General features: G+C 43.4%; 1 protein-coding gene across 10 annotated transcripts in view; it reads right to left on the reverse strand.

The window, feature by feature from the left end:
- The window catches only part of LOC138749933 (uncharacterized), a 64,422-nt gene that overhangs the window by 19,048 nt on the left and 20,097 nt on the right, over window positions 1–25,277 (reverse strand). For 3 of the 10 annotated variants that reach the window (XM_069911997.1, XM_069911994.1, XM_069911989.1), the window contains 2 exons: window positions 13,685–13,774; window positions 95–11,988 (listed from right to left, as the gene is read on the reverse strand). In XM_069911997.1, coding sequence (XP_069768098.1) covers window positions 8,693–9,346 — 654 coding nt within the window. In that variant the 5' untranslated portion in view covers window positions 9,347–11,988; window positions 13,685–13,774 and the 3' untranslated portion in view covers window positions 95–8,692. Of the gene's footprint in view, window positions 1–94; window positions 12,311–13,684; window positions 13,775–25,277 lie in introns of all 10 variants that reach the window. The other 7 variants (XM_069911998.1, XM_069911990.1, XM_069911999.1 and 4 more) reach the window with 6 other exon arrangements.

Genomic DNA, 25,277 nt, shown 5'->3' on the forward strand with positions numbered 1-25,277 from the left:
CCTGATGTCGTCATTCCCCCCCCCCCCCCCCCCCCACCCCACCGCTGCCAGGTGCCCAAGGTTCCACCCTGCTGTCGGGAGCCAGAGATCCTACCTATTCCTCGAAGCCCAACGTTCCTGCTTCTGCCCGGGAGGCCGCTCTCCTTGATGTCGCCAGGACAAGGGATTCTTCTGACCGCTTGTGGCTGGGAGACAGTGGCCTGTGGTTTGGGAAGGAGAGTTGAAGAGAAAAGTCAAGAGGGGCAGGTAAAGAAGAAATGGAAAGGGAGGGGAGGGAGTTATCTGAAACGAGGACAATTGTCGTTCTAATTTCATGTCGAGTGAATTTTTCTTTCAACTTGTGAGGTCAGTTCAGCTCCAAAAACATTTGGATAAATGAGGATTTTGGAGAGTCTGATTTCAGATAATTGGAGTTGCACTGTACTTTGAACTAAAAGCCTCCCAAAAGTCAGTGGGAATGAAAGGAGCAAAGATAAAGGGAGACTGCAGATGGCTGTAAGAAAATGAGGGTTGTAGTACTAAGTGATTGTAACTTCCCTAATATATACTGTAACTGCCATATTGCTAAGGGCTGGATGGGGCAGAATTTGTTGAGGAACGTTTGCAGTTGACACTTAGAATTTTACCATCTGACTTACTGCTTTCAGCATACTGCAAACATGGTGAGTATACAACTTGCCAAAAAGTCTGTCTGCCTCTGTGAACTAGGCACACAGTAGAAATACTGCCCTAAATTTTTAGACATATGGTATCTATGTTTATTAATAAAGAATTGATTGACTTTCCTTTAAGAAAATACACATCTGTTGTTACTGAAGAAAGAGCTAAAGACCAGGTTGTAAAGAGGTGCCAGAGGATTGCAAAACTGGCCTCAAAATGATAACATTTGGTGCAACAGAACGGCATAGTTTGGTTCCACCTCATGTTCTGCAGAAATCTCTGCTTATGATCAAAGCATATTCATGAGAACTTCCATTTATACAGTGCCCTCTCAGGTACTCCAAAACTTCACATTTAGCCATTCTATTACTATTGTAAGAGCATGTCAACAAGTACGCTGTAGACAGATCACCAGTTAATCTGTTCCGGTTGGAGTCAATGGAGAAAAGACTCTCCAATAAAATCTTGAAAGAACTTCCTGGTTTTCAGGAGGGACAGTTGTTCTGACCTTATCTGAGTCAACAGATAAGATGTTACGGGGCGTGGCAAGATGGCGTAGAGTCTAGACGTGTAATCTCAACCTCTCTGGCCGGACTTTTAAGTACCTGTTTTTTAACCCTTTGTTTTCAAGTTTAAACTTCTTAAATTTTAGTTTAAAGTATTAAGGAATTACTATGGCCATTAATGGTAAAAAGATTAAACTTCAAGTGCAGAATAAGTTACATTTTCGAAGTGCTGAAGATTTGGGGCCTAAACAACTTGCTACAGCCTCAGGTTTAATTTCTTCAGTGCCTAAACTACAAAGACTGCCTGTGGGAGCTGAAAAAAAAATGTCTACTACTCACCAAATGAAGGATAGCGCTGGAATTACCTGTTCTCTGGAAGAAGGTGCGTGTTCCCATGTAGTGGATTCTGATTCTGGCAGCCTGCTGATTTTAACGGAGGGAGCACGCAGGAAGACGACTTCATTGTCTGAAACGTCAATGAATCTCCAACCTGAAGATTTCGATCTCTTCCGTGATTTTTTTTTAAAACAACGAGCTGCGGGGGGAGGCCAGCGTCGACCCCCGAGGAAGTCGGGGTGCTGTCGCTGGGAGTCCAGACCCGCAGTAAGACTGTTAAAATGCCTTTTGTTGAGTTGCAACAGGAGCTCCAGTTACCTGGTTCTGCCACTACATTAGAGAAAGCAGGGCTGAGCTTTTCTGAATTACAATGTAACCAGTTAAATGCTGTCATTTTCAGCCTATAATGAATGAGTTGGCTCAAAGGATAAGTTCAGAATTGAATACAGTTAAAACACGTGTAGAAGCAACTTGTGAAGATTTTTTAAAATTTCAGTCTGCTTTTTTGGAATGTCAACAACAAGTGGCTTCTAATACAGAAAAAGTGTTGAAGGTTGAAAAATCCGTTATGGAATTGCGAGAACGTGAGAAGGAGTTAAAGAGAAAAATAGACTATTTGGAGAATCAAAGTAGAAGGAATAATGTGAAAATTGTTGGTTTGCCAGAAGGTATGGAAGGATAAGATCCTCTTCGTTTTTTTAAAGACTGGATCCCACAAGTATTGGGGCAAGAATTTTTTTCTGAAGGCTTGGTATTGGAAAGAGCTCACAGAACTTTAAGGAGACCACCTTTACCTAGTCAGCCACCGAGACCTGTAATAATTCGATGTTTGAATTATTTGAATAGAGATGCAATACTTCAACTGGCGGTGCAAAATGGGAGAAAACGACAAACTCCGTTATTGATTCAAAATAGCAGAGTTTTTTTTATCCTGATTTGAGTCAAGAGGTCATTCAACGTCGATGTCGATTTAATCCAGTTAAAGAAGTTTTGTGGCTTAAAGGTTAAGTCTACTTTTCGCTATCCGGCAAAATTGAAGGTGTTTCATGGAGACTACCAATCTCGGTTTTTTGAGGATGATCATGAAGCAATGATTTTTGCTGATTCATTGCCTGTTATAAGAGGACAAAGACGTAGTCCACCATCGTCTCCTAAAGAAAAATCTGATTGTTCTGGAAATGGAAGAAATGGTAGAAATGGAAAAAACGGGAATGGAAAGAGTACAACTTCTTTTGAAATGGGATCTTCGAGTTTGGAACCTCTTGGATGAATAGCAGAATCTTCTTATTCTTATTTTAATTTTTATGTTATTATGATATTTTGAGATTATTTTTTTGTTCGGCTGGGGAAGAAGAGATTTGTTCTAGATTTTATTAGTCATCAGCCACTGGTGGGTGATCCACACCCAAATTTTGTTTAGGGATTACTACCTTTTGGTAGGTTTTTTTTGGGGGGGGTTGTTAAATTTTTTTTCTTATTCTTTTATTTTATCTAGCTTTTACTTTGTGATTTTTTTTCTCTTATTGGAGGGCCTATATACGATGATTTAAGTTTTTATATAAAGATATAATCCTAACCCTAACCCTAGTAATATTAGTAGATATGTTAAAGTTGAGGTTTGCTACTTTTAATGTTCGAGGTTTAAACAGTTCGATTAAGCGTAATGATGACGGACAGCTATGGTATTGATAAGAATTCTTTGTTTCTTTATTTTTAAATTTGATCTTTGGTAAAATGTGTGTTTGGTAGCGATATGATTTTATCTGAAATGATTAAATTTGAGACTTTTCTTATGAAGGTACCAGAGAAGGGTTATATTTCATTCATGTATTAAATATTATAGGATGGTATGGATAAAAAGGGTTGGGATAAATCCAAATCTGTATGATTAAAATACCTTTAGATCTGATAGTATCTTTATTGGGCAGTTTGCAACCTCTGAAAGGTTTGGGGTTAGATAAATTTCAAATTGCTTTTGTATATTTAGCATTATTTGTAGAGAAAACATGTATTGTTAGTATGTGGAAAGATACAAATATGATTGATATTAATAGATGGCATAATGAGAGGACATACTGTCTAATAATGGGAAAAAATTACATATGTTTCGTGTGATAACTATAGCTTTTTTATTAGTAAGTGGTTGTTATATTCAGAATATTTACATTTCAATTTATGTTGATTAGATTTTAATATGTATGTTTAATTTTTCCTTAATTTTTTTTTTCCTTTCTTTATGACTCTCCTTAGGAGAGCTGGCTGAAGGGGAGGAGGGGGTGTTCTTTTTTTTCTTTTTTTTTTCTTTTTTTTTCTATAAAATATAACAATCATGTTTTTGGTTTATTGTTGTATATGTTATTTACTATCTGTATTTTGAACGAATAAATAAAGTTTAAAAAAAAACAGATAAGATCTTACTCCAATGACTTGTCCAAATATGCCCACCTGGATGATGCAGTACTCCTTGGCAGCACACCAGGGCATCAGCCAAGATTACCAGCCGCAACCTTCTGACTTGGAGAGGGATTCAGCTAGACTGAGATTTGTGTGGAAAACAATTAACAAGCAGGAGAACAGGAAGAATGGAGACACTGAACTGTGTTGGTTATTTGGAGGTATGAACAGTCAAGCAGATTCATGCCTTACAGTCAGGTTTACATGGAATCAAAGCCACCTAATCATCACTGACTGTCAAACACCCATTCGCAATTCTGCTATATTAATCTTTGTTTTTGATTCTCTCCAAATTCTCATATAGTCCCCTCCCACATTTCACTACACATCTGCACACTGATGGCTATTTGCAGTGGTCACCTAACACCAGGGGATTTTTTAGAATGCGGGACAAACCCAAGAGGACACAGGGCCACCATGCAAGCTCCACACAGACAGCACCGGAGATCAGGACTGAATCCAGAGTTATGGCAATGGCTCTACTCACTGTTTCATCATGACATTATATGCTAGGCTCCTCCATTACAGTCTGCTATTCCACCAATAGGCCAGGCACAACAGAGGCTGCAATGTAGTGGTATTCAGGAGGGTCCTCACTACTGACCTCCAGAAATCCTGCACAATTTTCAATTCAATTTGGTCTTCTCAGAAAAGGATGCATTTTATGCCTGCATGCAATAAGAACTGGACAAAATGCAGGTATCTGATAATGTGGCAAGTCAAGAAACTGCCAGGCAAGACCAGCTCCAAGACCAGCTTCATAAAGAATGGCATTGCCATTGCTGAATCCTTTCCCTCGTCCTCACCTACCATCCCATGAGCTTTCACTTCCAACATAGTATACTCCATAATTCCATGGGATTTGGTCTTTCCACAACTCCTTTATCCATCCATCCTTTCCTACTAATCAGCAGTTATCCCTATGAGCACAAATAAAATGCTACCCTTGCATGGGCATTTCATCACTCACCACCATTTGGAGCCCCAGACAGTCCTTCCAAGCGAAGTAACGCTCCACTTGTGAATCTGTCAGAGTCACTTACTGAATCGAGTGCTGCCGACGTGGCCTCCTCTGCATCAGGGAGTCTTTACACAGATTCGGAGATCGCTTCAGTGAGCACTTTCTCTCTGTCCACTGCAAGAGCAAGTATCTCCCAGTGGCCAGCCACTTCAATCCCACATCCCACTGACATTTCTGACTATGGCCTCATATCAGACTGCAATGTTGAGGCTACATGTTACCAAACATTGCATCTTGGCAATCTCTAACCGGACAATGTCGACCTCCAATTTCCAGTAGCCCTTATGCTTTCCCTTAACTCTCTGGCCCCATTCCTCCTTCTCTCTTCAACTCTCTGCCCCCATCCTCCCTGGTTGTTATCTAACACCTTCCTTCCTTCATCTCCTCTTTCCCTTCCTTCCTCTATCAGTCCATCTTTCTGACCCTTCTCCTCCCACCTTTATTTTCTTCCCCCCCACACCTGCATTTATTTATCACCCTACCCTCCCCATGTTTTTATTCAGGCATGCGCTCACTTCTTCCTTTTCCTGATGAAGGGTTTTCAGCCAGAAACATCGACTAACACTTTCCATGGATGTTGCCTGACCTACTGAGATCCATTGTGTGTTTCTGCTGGAGATAATGACCCTGGACAAAGTTTTTCAAAAGGTTTGTTTCCTGTTTTTAAAATAATAGAGGATGATGATAGACAACTTCAAGGTGAACACAGATATAATTTCAGATTTTGTATATTACGTAGGACACTGGAGAAACATTAAATTAAATTTTATTGTATTTAGTATGTTTAATCCAAATATGATGCTGACATATTGAGTTAGTACAACTGAGCTAACAATGCTTTGCCACTAATTTTCATTTGTACTCAGCATCTGATGCCTCTCATGTCAGTGTCCAACAATAGCCAGACAGCATTGATAAATTCCAGTTGTCCTGATTCCACTTTTCCACAGTGGCAATGTCCTGGTGAAACCTTTCACCGAGTTCATCAATGACTGCACCAAGATCAGCAGGGAAGAAGTCCAAGTGCAGAAAATGAATTTTTATTAACACGTTGCACTTCATATTTTAAGTCTACTTCAAGCATAGAAAATTATGAAATCATAAAAATAGATTATATCTATTCAAAACATACCAGGGGTGTAGGTTAATTGGGTGTAAATTGGGCGGCATGGACTTGTGATTCAAAATGGTCTGTTACTGTGCTGTATGTCTAAATTTTTTAAATTAAATTTAATCTAAAAATAATAGTATGAGTGGAAAGTTTTAAGATGATTTTCGTGATCAGCAGCCAAAAATCCATAAAATACACCAAAAAATGTTTAGGAGGGAAAATCTTCATCATCCAGCATCTGAAATTAATCACCTCATCAACATTATGGGCATAAAAATTGCTCAGATGGGAGGGGGTATTCTAATACTCCAATGAGATTCCCCCAACCACAAGGCACAAGCCAGGAGCTGTTTAACTCTTGCCTGGATGAAGCCATCTCTGTAACTCTAATGAAGTTCAAGACCATGCAGGTCAAAGTAACCTATGTCAACTACACAACATGCACAATGCTTAATATTCATTCCTCCCCCACTATTCATTATGTATTTTAAATGATTTATTATTTGATTTGTTCATTTGTTTAATTTCCTCTTTCTTTCTTATTATCTCATTCTCTTATTCTGTGTTGGTATTTGTGTACCTGAGAAGCTGCAGCAAGAAAGGTTTTCATTGCACCTGCACACCTTTCTTATGTATATAACAGTTCATTCACCGAGACGGGGTGCCTGCCAAGATGAACTGCAATTACTTCTCGAGGCCATTTGATAGTAGCTTCCCAGCCTCTGATAGCTCAGTGGTTAGAGCACTGATTTTGTAAGACAGGGATCACAATCTTGGTCTTCGCTGGGGCCTCATTTCTGGGAGGAACGCTCGTCAAAGTGATGACACTCTATCTTCCTTATGATAGACAAAGTTAAAGAATTTCATGGACGTTACATTCTAAATGTCATATTATGTGACAATAATGGAACCCTTTATCAAATCTGTGACCTTTACTACCAAGAAGGACATAGCCAGTAGGAACATAAGGACACTGCCACCTGGAAGTTCCACTTCAGTTCACATTCTGTCCTTTCTTGGAAATACATCACCAATCCTTCATTATTACAGCACCATATGAGTGTCTTTTCTAGAAAATGAAGAAGGCGACTCACTAACATCTTCTCAAGGGCAATTTGGGATGAATAAGGAACACTAGCTTGACATTCTTCTTTTCTTTCTTTCTTTGGCGGACGAAGATTTATGGAGGGGTATGTCCACGTCTGCTGCAGGCTCGTTGGTGACTGACAAGTCCGATACGGGACAGGCAGGCACGGTTGCAGCAGTTGCAAGGGAAAATTGGATGGTTGGGGTTGGGTGTTGGGTTTTTCCTCCTTTGTCTTTTGTCAGTGAGGTGGGCTCTGCAGTCTTCTTCAAAGGAGGTTGCAGCCCGCCGAACTGTGAGGCGCCAAGATGCACGGTTGGAGGCGATATCAGCCCACTGGCGGTGATCAATGTTGCAGGCACCAAGAGATTTCTTTAAGCAGTCCTTGTACTCTTCTTTGGTGCACCTCTGTCTCGTTGGCCAGTGGAGAGCTCGCCATTTTACATGATCTTGGGAAGGGGATGGTCCTCCATTCTGGAGACATGACCCACCCAGCGCAGTTTGGTTTTCAGCAGCGTGGATTCGATGCTTGCGGACTCTGCCAGCTCGAGTACTTCGATGCTGGTGATGAAGTCACTCCAATGAATGTTGAGGATGGAGCGGAGACAGCGCTGATGGAAGCGTTCTAGGAGCCGTAGGTGATGCCGGTAGAGGATCCATGATTCGGAGCTGAACAGGAGCGTGGGTATGACAACGGCTCTGTACACGCTGATCTTTGTGTGTTTCTTCAGGTGCTTGTTTTTCCAGACTCTTTTGTGTAGTCTTCCAAAGGTGCTATTTGCCTTGGCGAGTCTGTTTATCTCGTTGTCGATCCTTGCATCAGATGAAATGGTGCAGCCGAGGTAGGTAAACTGGTTGACCGTTTTGAGTTCTGTGTGCCTGATGGAGATATGGGGGGGCTGGTGGTCATGGTGGGGAGCTGGCTGATGGAGGACCTCCGTTTTCTTCAGGCTGACTTCCAGGCCAAACATTTTGGCAATTTCCGCAAAACAGGACATCATGCACTGGAGAGCTGGCTCTGAATGGGCAACTAAAGCAGCATCATCTGCAAAGAGTAGTTCACGGACAAGTTGCTCTTGTGTCTTGGTGTGAGCTTGCAGGCGCCTCAGATTGAAGAGACTGCCATCCGTGCGGTACCGGATGTAAACAGCATCTTAATTGTTGAGGTCTTTCATGGCTTGTTTCAGCATTATGCTGAAGAAGATAGTAAAGAGGGTTGGTGCGAGGACGCAGCCTTGCTTCACGTCATTGTCAATGGAGTAGGGTTCGGAGAGCTCATTGCTGTATCTGACCCGACCTTGTTGGTTTTCGTGCAGTTGGATAACCATGTTGAGGAACTTGGGGGGGCATCCGAGGCGCTCTAATATTTGCCAAAGCCCTTTCCTGCTCACGGTGTTGAAGGCTTTGGTGAGGTCAACAAAGGTGATGTAGAGTCCTTTGTTTTATTCTCTGCACTTTTCTTGGAGCTGTCTGAGGGCAAAGACCATGTCAGTAGTTCCTCTGTTTGCACGAAAGCCACACTATGATTTTGGGAGGACATTTTCGGCGACACTAGGTATTAGTCTATTAAGGAGAATCCTAGTGAAGATTTCGCCTGCAGTAGAGAGCAGCGTGATTCCCCTACAGTTTGAGCAGTCTGATTTCTCGCTTATGTTTTTGTACAGGGCGATGATGATGGCATCACGAAGATCCTGAAGCAGCTTTCCTTGGTCCCAGCAGAGCATGAAAAACTCATGCAGTTTGGCATGCAGAGTTTTGTCTCCAGCCTTCCAGACCTCTGGGGGGATTCCATCCATACCTGCTGCTTTGCCACTTTTCAGTTGTTCAATTGCCTTATATGTCTCTTCCCGGGTGAGGACCTCATCCAGCTCTAGATTCAAGGGCTGTTGAGGGAGCTGGAGCAGGGCGGATTCTTGGACTGAGCGGTTGGCACTGAAAAGAGATTGGAAGTGATCTGTCCATCGATTGAGGATGGAGATCTTGTCGCTGAGGAGGACTTCGCCGTCTGAGCTGCGCAGAGGGCTTTGGGCTTGGGGTGAGGGGCCGTACACAGCCTTTAGTGTCTCATAGAAACCCCTGAAGTCGCCAATGTCGGCGCTAAGCTGGGTTCGTTTGGCGAGGATAGTCCACCACTCATTTTGGATCTCCCGAGTTTGCGCTGAAGATGGCTGCATGTGAGATGGAAGGTTCGTTTTTTCTCTGGCCAGGAAGGCTTTGCAAGGTGAGCCTGGTGGGCAGATCACTTCTTTGCCAGCAGCTCCTGGATTTCCTGGTTGTTTTTGTCAAACCAGTCCTTGTTTTTCCTGGAGGAAAAGCCCAGTACCTCTTCAGTGGATTGCAGTATGGCCATTTTCAGCTGATCCCAGAGGGTTTCAGGAGACGTGTCTGTGAGACAGTTTGCATCCTCGAGCTTTGCTTAGTTTAACATATAGCTCCCATATCCCATAAATAAATAGTTCAATTATCTTCTTCTTAGGTATCCCTTAAGTATCAAGGATCACTTACAATCATTCCAGGTGTGTGGATTCGTTTTCAATGGCTGAGGGCCACTGTGGAAATCATAGACCCATCCGTTGATGGGGCAGGAGATGTCTGATACACCTGGAGAGTGGCTGGTCAGTGGAGTGGACCCCTCCTTCCAACTCTGAGACAGATGTCTGTGCTCTCCTGGCATATCAACTCGAGGTTTTCAAACCATAAAATGCTACAGCACAGAAAATAGGCCATTCAGCCCCTCTAGTCTGTGCTTACCATCATTCCACTAGTCCCATTGACCTACTCTTATTCCATTGCCCTCCAGGCCTCTCCCATCCATGTACCTATCCAAATCTTTCTTAAAATACATGATTGAGCTCACATTCTCCATATCAGATGGCAGCTCATTCCAAATTCCCATCACTCTCTGAGTGAAGTTCTCCCTAATGTTCCCCCTAAACCTTCCCCCTTCAGCTTAAAGCTATGACCTCTCGTATTTATCTCCCCCAATCAATGGAAAAAGCCTATTCTCATCCATTCTGTCCATACCTCTCATAATCTCTCAAATCTCCACTCATTCTTCTTCGCTCCAAGGAATAAAGTCCTAACCTGTAACTCAACTCCTGGAGACCCAGCAACATCCTTATAAATCCTCTCTGCACTCTTTCAATTTTATTGATATCCTTCCTCTAGTTAGGCAACCAGGACTACACACAATATTCCAAATTTGGCCTCACAAACGTCTTAAACAACTTCAACATAACATCCCAACTCCTATACTCAATAATTTGATTTATAAAGGCTAAGATTCCAAAAGCTTTCTTTACCACCCTGTCCACATGTAAACAATGTATCTGTATTCCCAGATCTCCCTGCCCCTCCACACTCCTCAGTGCTCTACCATTTATTGCATATCTCCTACCTTGGTTTGCCCTTCCAAAACACATCACCTCACACTTGTCTACATTAAACTCCATCTGCCATTTTCTGGCCCATTCTCCTAGCTGGTCCAGATCCCTCTTTGAAAGCTTTGAAAATCTTCCTCGCTGTCTACAACGCCTCCTATCTTTGTCATCATCAAACTTGCTGATCCAATTCATCACATTATCATCCAGATCATTGATATAAACAACAAACAACAATGGTCCCAGCACTGAGGCATACCACTAGTCACAGGCCTCCAGTCTGAGAAGCAACCATCCACTACCATCCTCTGTCTTCTTCCACACAGCCAATTTCAAATTCATTTTGCAACCTGTTCTTAAATACCTAGTGTCACAACCTTCTGAACTAATCTCCCATGTGGGACCTTGTCAAAGGCTTTACTCTCAGAACTCCTTCCAACAATTTGCCTACTACTGATGTCAGGCACACCAGCCTATATTACCTGGTTTATTTTTGGTGTTCTTTTTAAACAACGGGACAACATGACTGTAATGCCATAATTGGCTGTTGCTGGCTGGACATGCTTCCCAAGACAAATCTTACCCCTAGCTCCTTGAATACTCCCTTTTTGCTTCGATCAGTCAATGAGGTTGATGGTTGTTCCAGCCTTTAGTTGATAATTTCATAACTTCAGCCTTTATGTGATAGCAATGAGCTCCCCGCCAATCCTCCGGAACCTCACCCATGGCCAAGGACATTTTGAATATATGAGCCAGGGCCCCTGAAATTTCGACACTAGTCTCTCTCAAAGTCTAAGGGAACCACCCTGAATATTCCATCTCCACTCTGCACTTTCATGGGCCAAATATTTACAGGTGTCAGTGAGAATACTGCAATTTTTCAAGGAAGGTTCAAGCATCTTCTTGTATATTTTCCTCAGTACACCTGATAATCTTTTCCTGTGAAAGGACTGAGAATGCAAATGGGGCTGTGCCCATCAAATAGTAACAATGCCCTCAATATAAAGGATTTTAGCCTGAGATTGGACGTTGATGTCAGTTCATTTATCGTTCCATTAAATTTAGAAGATTTTGCAGAAGCATCAGACAGTGATTTTTCACTGTCTTTCACTGCCTCTACAGGGAATCTATGTCTCAGAAGTCTATAGAAGGAAAGAAAACATAAATCTCATTGGACAATGTGTACCTTTAGTATTAATCATTTAAAGGCTGCGCTGATACATTGGAAGCCACAGAAAATCTCATCATTGCTGTCTGTTTTGATGTGTGAAATGACCCACCTTTATCTTCAGTGTTGTGCAGAGGATGCAAGTTGACAGAGGACCCATCCTTCTGCACGCTTCAGTGAATGTCGATGGTTGCTGCATTACTCTGTAGAAAATCCTAGACAATCTTTATAAAATCTCTCATGCCCTCTATTTGCATCTGATTAACCTCTAGAGATGGAAGAATGCAACATTTTTAGAAGCTTATAAGATTTGAAGAGGATGGGAAGTCATGGATTAGAATACAATAAAGGTCATTTTAAAATTTAGCCATCTAGAAGCCGAGCTGTATTATACCTGTCTATGGATTTGAGCAATGTAGCTGTTAAATTTGCCAAAAGGAAGCAGATTATATTTTCAGAGAGCCCTGGATCAAACCTTCTTGGAACAAATCATTCAGTTGCACGATTGAAGAGATTTTTATGTCTAACAGCAGCAATTTATATGTATTTAGTGCCTGCTACATGGTGAAGTGTCCCTGGTAGGAGCTCACCTGTGCAAAATACAAGAAAAGGCCTTGGAAAGAGATATCAGGACAAAGAAAAATAAAACCTGGGAAAGGGGAGAAAGCCAACTTTCTGTGAAGTGAATACATTTCTGAAATAAACAATATATTTGATGCACAAGAAGAAAAAGGCATAATAGATCAAAGGATATAGTCAGTATTGTTTACATTTTCCACTTCAAACCGGTGCTCAGCTAAGGTTCCCAAATAATACTTTTAAAATGTTTGAACAAATTTATGGTTCTTTTGAAAGACATCCCTAATAGCCCTTGACTAAAAGCTTTTAAAATAATTTATAATTCACCTGGCCTCCTTTCAAGTTATCTCTCATAGGCCACTGCTGATTCATTCCTCGTCTCCCGTGTTTTTGTGCCTGTATTGGTGGGTGTTGTGGGTGAGTGGCAGAGAGGGGTTGATTATAATTGAGTGCAACCTATTCAATTGTAACCTTGTTGTTCTGTGACCAGGGAGAACTGAGTTCAGATAAAGCAGCATTGACTGTAAATCAATTGAATGGGGCTCCCTCTCACAGTTTCTTTCCTTGTCGTTCATCCCCTTTACACTTCGGATCAGTGGCACTATTCCTGTCCTAGTGCCTGTAGATCAGACTTAAACACTGATCCCTGGAGTACTGAGAAAGACTAGGCCTTGCCTCTGAAGGACTCTTGCCTTCTGGCTTCATGAAAAATGTATGAGAAACACAAAAGCTGCAGTTGCTGGAATCTTGAGCAAACAAAGAATTGCTGGAGGAACTCAACAACATCCATGGGTAGAAATGGTCAGTCAATGTCTTGGGGTTTGGCTACAAATTTTCCAGTTGCATTTCAACCCATAGATGCTGACTAACCTCCTGAATTCTTCCAGTAATTTTTTCCGCATGAACAGTGTACAAATTGGTTTATTTGATCTAAGACAGGGTGGCCAAACTACTGCCCCCAGGCCATCTGCGGCCCGTTACCCATTCTCAAATGGCCCAGGGTGAATTTGAAATTTAATCTGGAATATGGCTCAATGGAACATAGCCTCTAACAATAAATTCCACTTCTTTGTTTCAACACTAGATGTCGCTGCCATTTTGAACAATGACTAGACAAACCCTTGCAATGTTACTCACCATTGAAAATGTTTATCTCAGGTTCTAAAAACAGCATTTACCTCAGCTGATAAAACACAGTGGAGCTAAAAAAAATGGGAAATAGCAAGAGAGTGCCATAATTTTCAGACACGGTGGGAAAACGAAGTCAAAAGGAACTGTGTTTGTTTGATTTGCAAGGAATCTGCTAACTTTAATAGTCTATCTCCAGATTTACACATTGCATTATAATCATTAAGGTAGACACTTGGGCCATGAACTGTACTCACTGAGAGATGTGGAGGAATGTTGGAAACGCCCTCGTCCCTTTCTTGATCTCTTCTCCTGTTCTTATTTTGCACCCAGCTTTTGCTTTGATGCTGCTTTTTGAATGAGAGTTTTAAAGAGTTTTATTGTATTCATTTAAATTAAATGTATGAGCAGCAGATACAGAAATGCCAACTGTCATATATGAGCACATCAATAAACTACCGTAACATCAACAGTTAAACAGTGGTGTAGTATAGTTATTTTGATAGAAAATTAATTTTCTGGGGTCTTCTGATCTAAAAACACCATTTTTCCTACAGTGTAACAGATTGAAAACTGCAGAGCTTAATATTATTTGGCCAGTGACTCCTTATATTTTTCTGTATGTGGCCCACAACCAAAAAGGTTTGGCCACTCCTGATCTAAGAGTTTCCAAAATACCACAATTGGATTTAGTGTCTCATAGGATTTGACATTGTCACGATGGACAATAGAGTAACAGTTAATTAAAAAGAGAGGAGTTAGCAAAGTGAAAGGTTAAGACAACAGTTGTGCTCAGATTTAGTATCAACACATGGGTTACAGAGATGGCTGATGTGATTCCATTCTGGAACAAAACACACTGACGGCGTTTTCAGAATGCAAATAAGCTGAGACATCCCCATCAAAAGCACTTTGTTTAGCTAATGGTTGAACATCAAGCATTTCTGCATTGAACAATTTGTAGTGGCAGCTACACTACTACCGAAATAACACACAACCAGACGGGTTGAGCTCAGTGAGCAGAACTGATTTATTGCAGGCTGCCTAGCTGGCCTTATATTCCCAGCCTGGACCTGGCTGAGAACCGCGCTGGGGGCACTGACGTCACCCGGGCGTCACATGGTCCACCAGTGCACGTTTCTGAGCCCTGTGCTGAGAAGAAGGGGAAACCCCCGACAGCGCCATTTTGGCCGGCTGCCCCGCCATGTGGATTACAAGTGGGGCCAGTTCGCCTGCCTAGTGGTGTGCCACCACACTGCCCCCCCACCCCCAGAACCGGCGCCAATGTCGTTTTTAGCTGGGCGGTCTCACTTCTTGGGCTGGGCCACAATCAGGGTTCAGTGGGGTCGAGGTGCGCTGGCTTCAGCCTGTCCACAGTAAACAGTTCCCGCCTGCTACCGATGTCCAGCGTGAACGTAGACCCTGAACGCTGGACAACCTTGTATGGCCCTTCATAAGGTCTCTGCAAAGGTGCTGCAGGCGGGCCCCACCAAATAAAAATGTACTCTGTGGAAAGCAGCTCGATGAGGCCATGAGATGCCCGTGTGCCATTTCTGGGCAGAAGTGGGGGTGCGAAGGAGTCCAAGCAGGCCCAGAGGTGGGGAAGCAGCTCATGCAGCAACCGCTGGGGGTTGTGAGGTGTATCAATGAACTCACCAGGAAGTGCCAGCAGTGCGCCATAGACCAGCTCAGCTGATGATGCCTGCAGATCCTCCTTGGGCATGGAACAGATGCCCAGGCGCACCCAAGGCAGTTTGTCCACCCAGTTGGGACTGGTGAGGCTGGCCATAAGTGCCGACTTAAGGTGGTGGTGCAAACACTTGACCAGCCCATTGGCCTGCGGGTGATAGGCCGTGGTGCAGTATAGCTCGATCCTCAACCTGTTGGCGAGCTGTGCCCAGAGCGCAGAGGTGAACTGGGCGCCCCAATCGCTGGTGAGGTGATTCAGAATGCCGAACCGGGCAACCCAACTGTACAACAGAGCTCGGGAGCAGGAGTCCGTGGAGACATCCACCATCGGGATCGCCTTGGACCAACGAGTGGTGTGGTCCACCACGGTGAATAAGTAACGGTTGCCCCGGGAAACGGATAAGGGCCCAACTATGACCATGTGAATGTGGCTGAACCGTTCCCGGATGTGCTCAAACTCTTGCATGGGTGCCCTGGTGTGCCTATGTACCTTGGACATCTGGCAATGGGTGCATGTTCTGGCCCAGCCCGTGATCTGCTTCCGCAGCCCGTGCCAGACGAACCGCTCTGCCACCATCCAGACCGTGGATGTGGTGGAAGACTTGCCTGCACCACTGCTGGGGAACCACTGGCCCCGGGGTGCCCATGAAGACATCGCACAGGATGGTGCTTCCGCCACTCGGAGTCGGGAGGTCTTGGAACCGCAGGCCCATGATGGCAGTCCTGAAGGCTTGCGTCTCCTCATCAGACATCTGGTCCCGGGCGAGCTAGTCGAAGTCGAGGCTGGGCATCAGTGCACAGATGCCCGGTCGCGAGAGTGCATCAGTGACCACGTTGTCCTCCCCCGATTTGTCCCGAATGTTGGTGGTAAACTCCAACACTAAGGAGAGGTGATGCTACTGGCGGGCCGACTAGGGCTCCTTCACCATCGCGAGTGCCTGGGTGAGGGGTTTGTGGTCAATGAAGGTGGTAAAAGTCCTCCCCTCCAAGAAATAGTGGAAATGCTGCACTGCCAGGTACATGCCCAGTAACTCACGGTCAAAAGCACTATAATTGCGCTCTGGTGGGCGGAGAAGCCAGCTGAAGAAAGCCAGCAGCTTCCATTGTCTGTTCACCTGCTGCTCCAGGATGGCACCAACGGCTGTGGCAGAGGCATCGATGGAGAGTGTCATATGCAGGTTGGTGCGTGGGTAGGCGAGCATGGTAGCCTTCAGGAGGGCGTCCTTGGTGGCCTCGAATGCACTGCAGGCCTCTGGGGTCCAGGTGAGCGTTTTTTGCTTGGCTGAAATGAGGGCAAATAGCGGCTGCATGATGCGCGCAGCTTCCGGGATGAATCGGTTGTAGAAGTTGACCATACCTACAAACTCCTGCAGCCCCTTGAGATTGTCCAGACGTGGGAACTCCTTGATAGTGGCGACCTTCATAGTGGCGGGCGTGGCTCCCTTGGTCGTGATGGTATGGCTCAGGAACTGCATGGACTCTTTCCCAAACTGGCATTTGGCTGGGTTGATGGTAAGGCTGAAGTCGGCCAGCCGGGAGAAGAGGGTGCGCAGGTGGGCCTTGTGTTGTGCCCGATCCATGTTGGCAATGAAGATGTCATCTAAGTAAGTAAAGATGAAATCCAGATCCCTGCCCACTGAGTCCATGAGGCGCTAGAAAGTCTGAAAGTCTGAGCGACATTCTTGGCATGTGAAGGAATTCAAACAAGAAGAAGAGGTGATGATGGCCATCTTGGGTATGTCCTTGTGTGCACCGGGATTTGGTGATATTCACGCACCAGGTCAACCTTGGAGAAAACCCTCGCACCATGCAGGTTGGCCGTAAAGTCCTGGATGTGAGGGATGGGGTAACGGTCAGGAACTGTCACCTCATTGAGCCGTCGATAGTCTCTGCAGGGACGCCAGCCATCGGAGGCCTTCGGGACTAGGTGGAGCGGCAAGGCCCACGAGCTGTCAGACTGTTGAATGATCCCCAGCTTCAACAGATGCAAAAACTCCTCCTTCGCCACCTGGAGCTTGTCAGGCAGGAGCTGGCATGCCTTGGCGTGAACCGATGGGCCCTGGGTGGGGATGTGGATGAGACGGTGAACCTCCATGAGAACTTTTGTCAGCCGATCTGGAAGTGGACTATCTTTTCTCCATATGTCTCCGTTGCATTGGGTGCACGGACGGGAGGTCCTCGAGGTTGGTTCCTGGACTCGATGGCCATGGCCAGGATGATGCTGATCTGGGCCCCAGGGTTGACGAGGAACTGCCTGCCGCTGACTGAGTCCCACAGGTAGAAGAGGCTGTGTCCTTGGCCAGCTGCCGCAGCCATTAACAGCGGCTGGCCTGCTCATTTCCCTGGAATGAGTGGGGCTGATGACACTTTCGAGCCTTGGCTCCCCAGTGCTGGTGGTAGAAGCAGAGGACTGGAATGGATGCTGTTCCCCTGGTTATGCTCTTGGTGGCCCCTGCAGGGGCAGGATGCTCTACTGCAATGCTAGGGGCGGACTTGGCGTGGTCATGCCCGTGTCTCGTGACCTGCTGGACTGCCAAGCCCTCCGGGAATCGCTCAAGCCATAGCACTTGGGCCTTCTGAGCGACCTTCCTTGGGTCAGTAAAACTCTCTTGGGCCAGTAAAGTTCAGGTCAATTCTAGCAAGTTGCGGGAAGCTGTAGACAGGACAAGGCCCTTTCAGGGTGAGATATGTTCAACATCTTTAAAAGAGTGATCAATTTTTAAAATGCGCAAAGGACCTGGTTGATCACCTGCACACAATTGGGAAGGGATTTGCTGGAGTGAGCTGTTTTCTGGGTCAGAAAGAAGAACACATGAGTAGATGTCATAATGAAAGGATTAAATTCTGTGTTTGGGACATTTACAGAGAGAAGATTAATGTACAATGCTTTGTAGGGTTCTGCAGTACATAATTATTTGACATCTTACGTCATGTTATTTAACGTGTGTATCAAAGTTATTGGATTATGGTAGTTGTAATTTGTGATAGTACAGATTCTATCACCAATGTGTATATACACAGAATGTAGCGTAGGATGACTGTGATTGGCTGAGTGTGCAGCCACGCCTACTGGCAGGTCTTAAAGGATTGCTCCTAGCCAGACCAGGTCATTCTGAACTGGTCGACCTACATGTGATATGCTCCAGTCTTTTAGTTAATAAAAGCCTTGGTTTGGATCAACAAGTCTTTGGTTCTTTTGACACACTCTACATAATGTCTAACTAAATAAAACTTTTGCGGGTTGTGCTTGTGAACTAGTTTTACCCCAACAAGACGACTTCAGGGGCATTCCAGAGGATAGTTATAGAGACAACTAACAACACAACTGAAGTCTCAACTGGTTTGTGTTCTCATAAAACAACATGACAGTCCTCAAGGTTTCCCTCATGGCCCACCACTTGTTGCAGAATGTTAATTATAGCTTTCCTTCGTAAGAATTCCATCAGCAGTACCAGCCATGCGCTGACTGACAAATTACCTACACGAGGAGAAGTAAAGAATGCCATTTTAAAAATAATCTGGAGAACATGCCAGAGACGCCCTTTCTTGGTGTATCTCTTCTATTTCCACATTGAGGAGAAAAGAGGACAATGATGGCAACATTTCTTGAGAGAAACGGGTAATTTTGGACCAGCTGTAGTCACAATGATCTCAGCAAGATCTTCAATGCTTGGGTTTTCTGCCTCGCTCTCGCGCAAACTAACTGATAAATTGATTCCTATAATCTGTCAGAACTCCAGAAGATACACAGTCCACAGAAGGGTAAAGGTGAACCAGAAGGAATTTGTTACATATCTATTTTTAGTCCAATGTTCCTAAATCATATCAGTGTATTCAGAAAATATTGAGAAAATAGTTCAAATAAATAAACAAATGGAAATAAATTTACCTCTTGTATTCTCTTTAGTCATTTCCCTTCAGAACAGAAAATAGATGATATAACCACTGTTTAGGAATGGAATGTTTGCCACCAGATCCTCATCAACAGGCAAATAAATTGTTCAGTTTTATATTATGCTATTATATTATATTATATTACAAAGGAGGATTGTAATAGGATTGGGCCAGATTGTTTCAGAGAAGGAAAACATTTCCATTCAAATTGTTTAATTCTGGACTCTTATGTGCCAACTATTTGCACTTAAGATGGGTTTCAAGGTCCAGGCATTTGATATTCAACTATCGTAATGAAGCAGTGCTCGCAAATGTTTTTAGTGGTTTAGTATTCCAATAATCTTATTAATATTTCTACATGTCGCTCCCTTTTGTGACCAAGAACAATGAATTTTGTGACATGTTCATGACAGCCAATTCTTATTCTGAATCTGAGGCTGACTTCCTCAAAAACTTTGAGACACAACCGGCTGCAAATGCTAGTACCTGGAGCCACAAACAATCTGCTGGAATGACTCAGCATCTGGTGGGATGAGAGAGTCAAGTCCTCATGTTGGGGTCTCAGCCTAAAGTGTTGACAGTCCCTTTCTCTCCAAGAAGCTGCTGGTCCCACTGCATTCCTCCAGCAGATTGTCTGACAGCGAGGTTGCCAGCTGTTGTGCACCTGACTGTCTGCTTCAATGAGAGCGACAGCCTTCGGAGGTTGCATTTACAGGGGATGATACAATAGCTGTAAATGAGCATTATATTTCTAAAGATAGGGATATTCAAATCACAAAAAAAATTGTTTGATTCACATCTTTGGAAGTGATTCAATGGAGGAAATTTGGTGTAATATAATATTTTCCGTATTATTACATGACAATAAAAGAATCTTGAATCTTGTGTAGATGTATTTATCTAATTAAACTTTTACCCCACTGAATCACTTCCAAAGATGTGAATCAAATAATTTTTTTGTGATTGAATATCCGTATCTTTAGAAATAAAGATTTAATTACATAAATACATCTGCACAAGATTCAAGATTCTTATTGCCATGTAATAATACAAAAAATGTAATATTACACCAAATTTCCTTCTGTCTCCCCTAAGGCGAATGAAAAATCACCGTTAGTTTTGTCCAGAACCCCTCACAGTACGAGAGAAGGTAGCAAACGAGAATCCCTTCAGGCATACTGGATTCGCATCCAGCGCTCCTGCAGACTCTGTTCAATCCATCGGCAGACCGAGCTCCAGATCCAAACCTCCAACACAAGCAGGAAGCCCTCAGCCCCCTCAAAAAGTCCCTTGACTTCAAGTCGCTGACCACCCACAGCTTGTGTGGACCTTTCAGCGGATGAGCCGTGGCTATTGTCCTGTAGGCTTGTCTCCTCTGCTTCTCCTTCTCAATAGCAGGGTGTTCTTTCCATTTCTGGTACCCTGCGCTGATCTGCTGGGGTCTGCGGCCCCTCATGGCCACTGCCGAGCATATCCACTGCCACCTTGGGGACACACCCCGAGGTTGCAGAATTTAAATTTAAAACTCCGTTGTCTCCATTAACAGTATGTTTAAAGCCTGCATGATGCGCTATCAATAATGTTTCAGGATGTTGACACCCATGTGGACCATTGGGCCACCGTGCCATTCAGCGAGGAAGTCTCCATGTTATGGAAGGTGATCTCTAGCAACTTCACTAGGTCAGTCGTCCCTTTTAAGTCCAACTTACTCTGCTCAAGTAGCCTCTGGCACACATAGTCTGATCTGATGCCAGTGACATAGGCATCTGGGATCATGTCCTCCGTGTAGTTGGTGGCTGACACTGGCTGAAAGTTGCACGCTCGTGCGGGTCTCCACAGAGCCCAGGGGAACTCATCGCTCAATTCTCCGGGTCACTGTCTGTGGGTCGCCAGCATGTGTCTGCCATATACTTTATTGACTTCTCCCTGTACTGGTCTTTCAGTATGTCCGTTGCACCTCCACCCCCCCCCCCCCCCATATGTTGAGACATCCCTGATCATTGGTAATGCTCGATGTCCAACCAAGATAAGGTAGGTGCAGCTTGTTTGGCTACAATTCCAGTGGAATTCTGCAGGAAGACTTCAAAGCAGTGTAGCCAGAGTTCAAAGCTTTCTGAACCTTCTGGCAATTGTGGGTCAATTTCCCTCTTATCGGGCTTCAAAAGTTGTTTTATCATTGGGATAAAAATTGTTTAAATGAAATTGATGCACTATCAATAACTCAAAGGACTGGAGTTGCAGAACAATAGGCATTTATTTACAATAAACCTAGTATATCCCGTGCTGTGACCCTGGCTCTGGGGGAATGGGTTGTGGCATTGAAGACTTTTTTACGGGTCAAGTGGGTGGAGCCATGGGTAAAGTCCCAGAAAGGGGTGGAGCCAGACAAACACATATACAACAGTTCTCCGCACTGCACAGAGCTGATGGCATTAGGACAGGGCGGTTGGGCACTGCAGAGCAGCACGGTGTCACCACTCCCCCTCTCCTGGGTCCACACCAGAGGTAGCGTTTCCAGTACAGTAGCTCTAAATAAAAATCTAAATAAATAAAATTCCAGATTAATGAGATTCCAGCTGACTCGGTGTGTTCCCAAATTAGATAATAATATAGTGAAATGAGCCAGATTTACTTTGTACCCTAATGATGTACATCTGATAGACACTGTTGGAGGTCATTGTATGAGAGTATGAGAGAAATCCAAATTCTAGTTCTGTATAATCGAGAAAAAACCTAAATTCTATGTGAACAGCATTTGAAATAAAATTTACTACGTCCTTGAACTATTTTATACCCCTCAGTATCAACTCCAGTCTAAACAAAAAGCCAGAGGTAAATGTTAGAAATGAATAGAGAAGCATGCAACAAGCTTAAAGTTAAGGTCCCCCAAATTGGGGTGCATAAATATAGATTAAGATGGGAAAAAGATTTAAATACTCAAATAAGTGAAAAGGATTCGATGGAGTTGTGTAAGAAGAATATGATTAAACTTATAAATGTAAGATACAAGATAGATCAATATTTTTTTTTACATCAGTTATATTTGACTCCACAAAAATTAAATGGATTAAACCCTATATCAGATTTATGTTCTAGATGTAGATCTGAGGTTGGAACTTTTTTTCATTCAACTTGAGTCTAAAGTTAGACCATTTTGGTTAGGGGTAGGTAATTTTTTTGGAACAAATTACAGGGTCAAATTTCCACAGGACCCAATGTTATTTTTATTGAGTATCGATGGACAAAATTAAAATGAAATATGTATCAAATTTATTTATCGAATTGCTTTAGCAGTTTCTAGGAAATGTATAGCAATATCACAGAAGTCAGAAATAGGTTTAGGTACGTAAAGATGTACAGTTGTATATCACTAGAGAAAATTACATAATCAGCAAGATAAATATCATGTTTTTTGGAAAATATAGAGCACATATTTACAAAATTTTGGTTTAAATGTTTTATAGGCTCTCTGGAGACCTCACTCTTGGTAACCTCCAATAGACTTTATTGTATAAATGTTTTAGTTTCTTGGCATTCTCTTTTTTTTTCCTTTTCTTTTCTTTTTTTCCCCTTAGGGGTGGGGACGATAGGAAGGGTGGGTTGAGGGGGATAGGAAGATATCCTATGTATAATTTCTTTGGAAATAATTTACAATTGGATGGAAAGTAATTATATTGTGTTTAAAAATTTATAAATATAACTTTTCAAAATAAAAGCATGTAACAAGGCAAAAAGTGGTGAAGGTCCTGGAGATTGAGAGAGGTTACAAAAAGTAGCGAAGGTCCTGGAGATTGGGAGAGGTTACAAAAGTGGCGAAGGTCCTGGAGATTGAGAGAGGTTACAAAAGTGGTGAAAGTCCTGGTGATTGAGAGAGGTTACAAAAGTAGCGAAGGTCCTGAGATTGGGAGAGGTTACAAAAGTGGCGAAGGTCCTGGAGATTGGGAGAGGTTACAAAAGTGGCGAAGGTCCTGAAGATTGAGAGAGGTTACAAAAGTGGCGAAGGTCCTGGAGATTGGGAGAGGTTACAAAAGTGGCGAAGGTCCTGGAGATTGAGAGAGGTTACAAAAGTGGCGAAGGTCCTGGAGATTGGGAGAGGTTACAAAAGTGGCGAAGGTCCTGGAGATTGGGAGAGGTTACAAAAGTGGCAGAGGTCCTGGAGATTGAGAGAGGTTACAAAAGTAGCGAAGGTCCTGAGATTGGGAGAGGTTACAAAAGTGGCGAAGGTCCTGGAGATTGGGAGAGGTTACAAAAGTGGCGAAGGTCCTGAAGATTGAGAGAGGTTACAAAAGTGGCGAAGGTCCTGGAGATTGGGAGAGGTTACAAAAGTGGCGAAGGTCCTGGAGATTGGGGGAGGTTACAAAAGTGGCGAAGGTCCTGGAGATTGGTGGAGGTTACAAAAGTGGCGAAGGTCCTGGAGATTGGGGGAGGTTACAAAAGTGGCGAAGGTCCTGGAGATTGGGAGAGGTTACAAAAGTGGCGAAGGTCCTGGAGATTGGGAGAGGTTACAAAAGTGGCGAAGGTCCTGGAGATTGGGAGAGGTTACAAAAGTGGCGAAGGTCCTGGAGATTGGGAGAGGTTACAAAAGTGGCGAAGGTCCTGGAGATTGGGGGAGGTTACAAAAGTGGCGAAGGTCCTGGAGATTGGGAGAGGTTACAAAAGCAGTAGAAGGTGTAAAACAGAGGGTAAAATCTTGCAACAAGGAAATATGAAATAAAATTCAACAAATATCAAAATCATAGTCAAAAGATGAATAATAATTGTAGTTGGGGATGGAAGGGAGGTGAGTAGCAATGTTGCCTCTTTAAATTGGTGGTACAAATGTTGATCATCAGCAATAATACAAAAGATTACCCATTGCCCAGGACTTTCTTGTTTCTATCCAACTCTTTTAAAGAGAACATTACAGACACATTTGCTATAATTTTCTAAAGTTTTCCTGAATCAGTAATCACTGTTTTGGATTGAATATTTACACATGTCATTTGATATGTAGGAGAAATGGTACAGGGAATTAGAACATAAGGTCATTGATTCAAATGCCTAAATCACCTCATTCCGTGCAGTGACATTATTACAATTATGTAAGTAATTCTGCAGCAGTAATATGAAAGGTTAATCATTCCAGGAACAAGCAACAATGCAGACTGCTCAGCACCTCTACTTCCTCAGAAGTCTGCAGAGGTTCAGTAAATAACAGAAACCCTGGCAAATTTCTGCAGATGTGTGGTGGAAAGAGTGATGGCGGCTGCATCACAGTCTGGTATGGGGACACCAATACTCCTGAGCACAAAGCTCTGCAATAGTGGACACAGCCCAGGACATCATGGGAAAAACCCTCCCCACCATCGAGAACATCTACAGGGAACACTGACGTCAGAGGGCAGCAGCAATCATCAAGGATTCCGTTCTTGCTGTGACCATCAGGAAAGTATTGGTGCCACAATACTCATATGACCAGGTTCAGGAACTGCTGCTTCCCCTCCACCGTCAGACTCCTCAACAACAAACTCAATCAGGGACTCATTGAAGGATTCTTACCAACCTATTTCCAGTGTTACCTTTGCAGCTTTTTTTTAAACAACCAAACAGTTATCCAGTCCAGTGGCTAAGGACATGTTAAATATTTATACCAGACCCCCTGCAACTTCTACTCTAGCCTACTCTAGCCTCCATCAAGGTCCAAAGGAATATCTTATCAGGCCCTGGGGATTTATCCACCCTTTTTTTTGCCTTAAGACAGCAAGCACCTCCTCTTCTTTAATCTGCATAGGTTCCATGACCTCACTGCAAGTTTTCCTTACTCCCCTCAACTGTGCCAGTTTCGTGATTGAATACTGATGCAAAAAAAATTAAGATCTCACCCATTTCTTTTGGCTCCATACATAGCTGACCACTCTGATCTTTGAGGGGACCAATTTTGTCCCTTTTACTCTTAATATACCTATCGAAATATTTATGATTTTCCTTCACATTTTCTACCAAAGCAACCTCATGTCTTCTTTTAGTCTTCCCGATTTCTTTCATGAGCTTTTTTCTTGCATTTTGGGGATAGGCAATTGCAAGTCATCTAAGTGATATTTAAAAAATCAATCATACATCTCCTTCCATAACTAATTGATCCCTGACTGGTTCCGTTTTCTTGGGCTTGTATAGAGCACAATGTTGAAGAGAAATGTCACAACAATGTTTTGTTTTTGACTGCTGATATTTTCTCACCTTGAGGCCAATATTTGTTAAAAGGGCAAGTAATGCGTCCTCCTTTTCAAT

The sequence above is a fragment of the Narcine bancroftii genome, chromosome 14 (assembly GCF_036971445.1).
Source record: "Narcine bancroftii isolate sNarBan1 chromosome 14, sNarBan1.hap1, whole genome shotgun sequence".
Taxonomy (NCBI): domain Eukaryota; kingdom Metazoa; phylum Chordata; class Chondrichthyes; order Torpediniformes; family Narcinidae; genus Narcine; species Narcine bancroftii.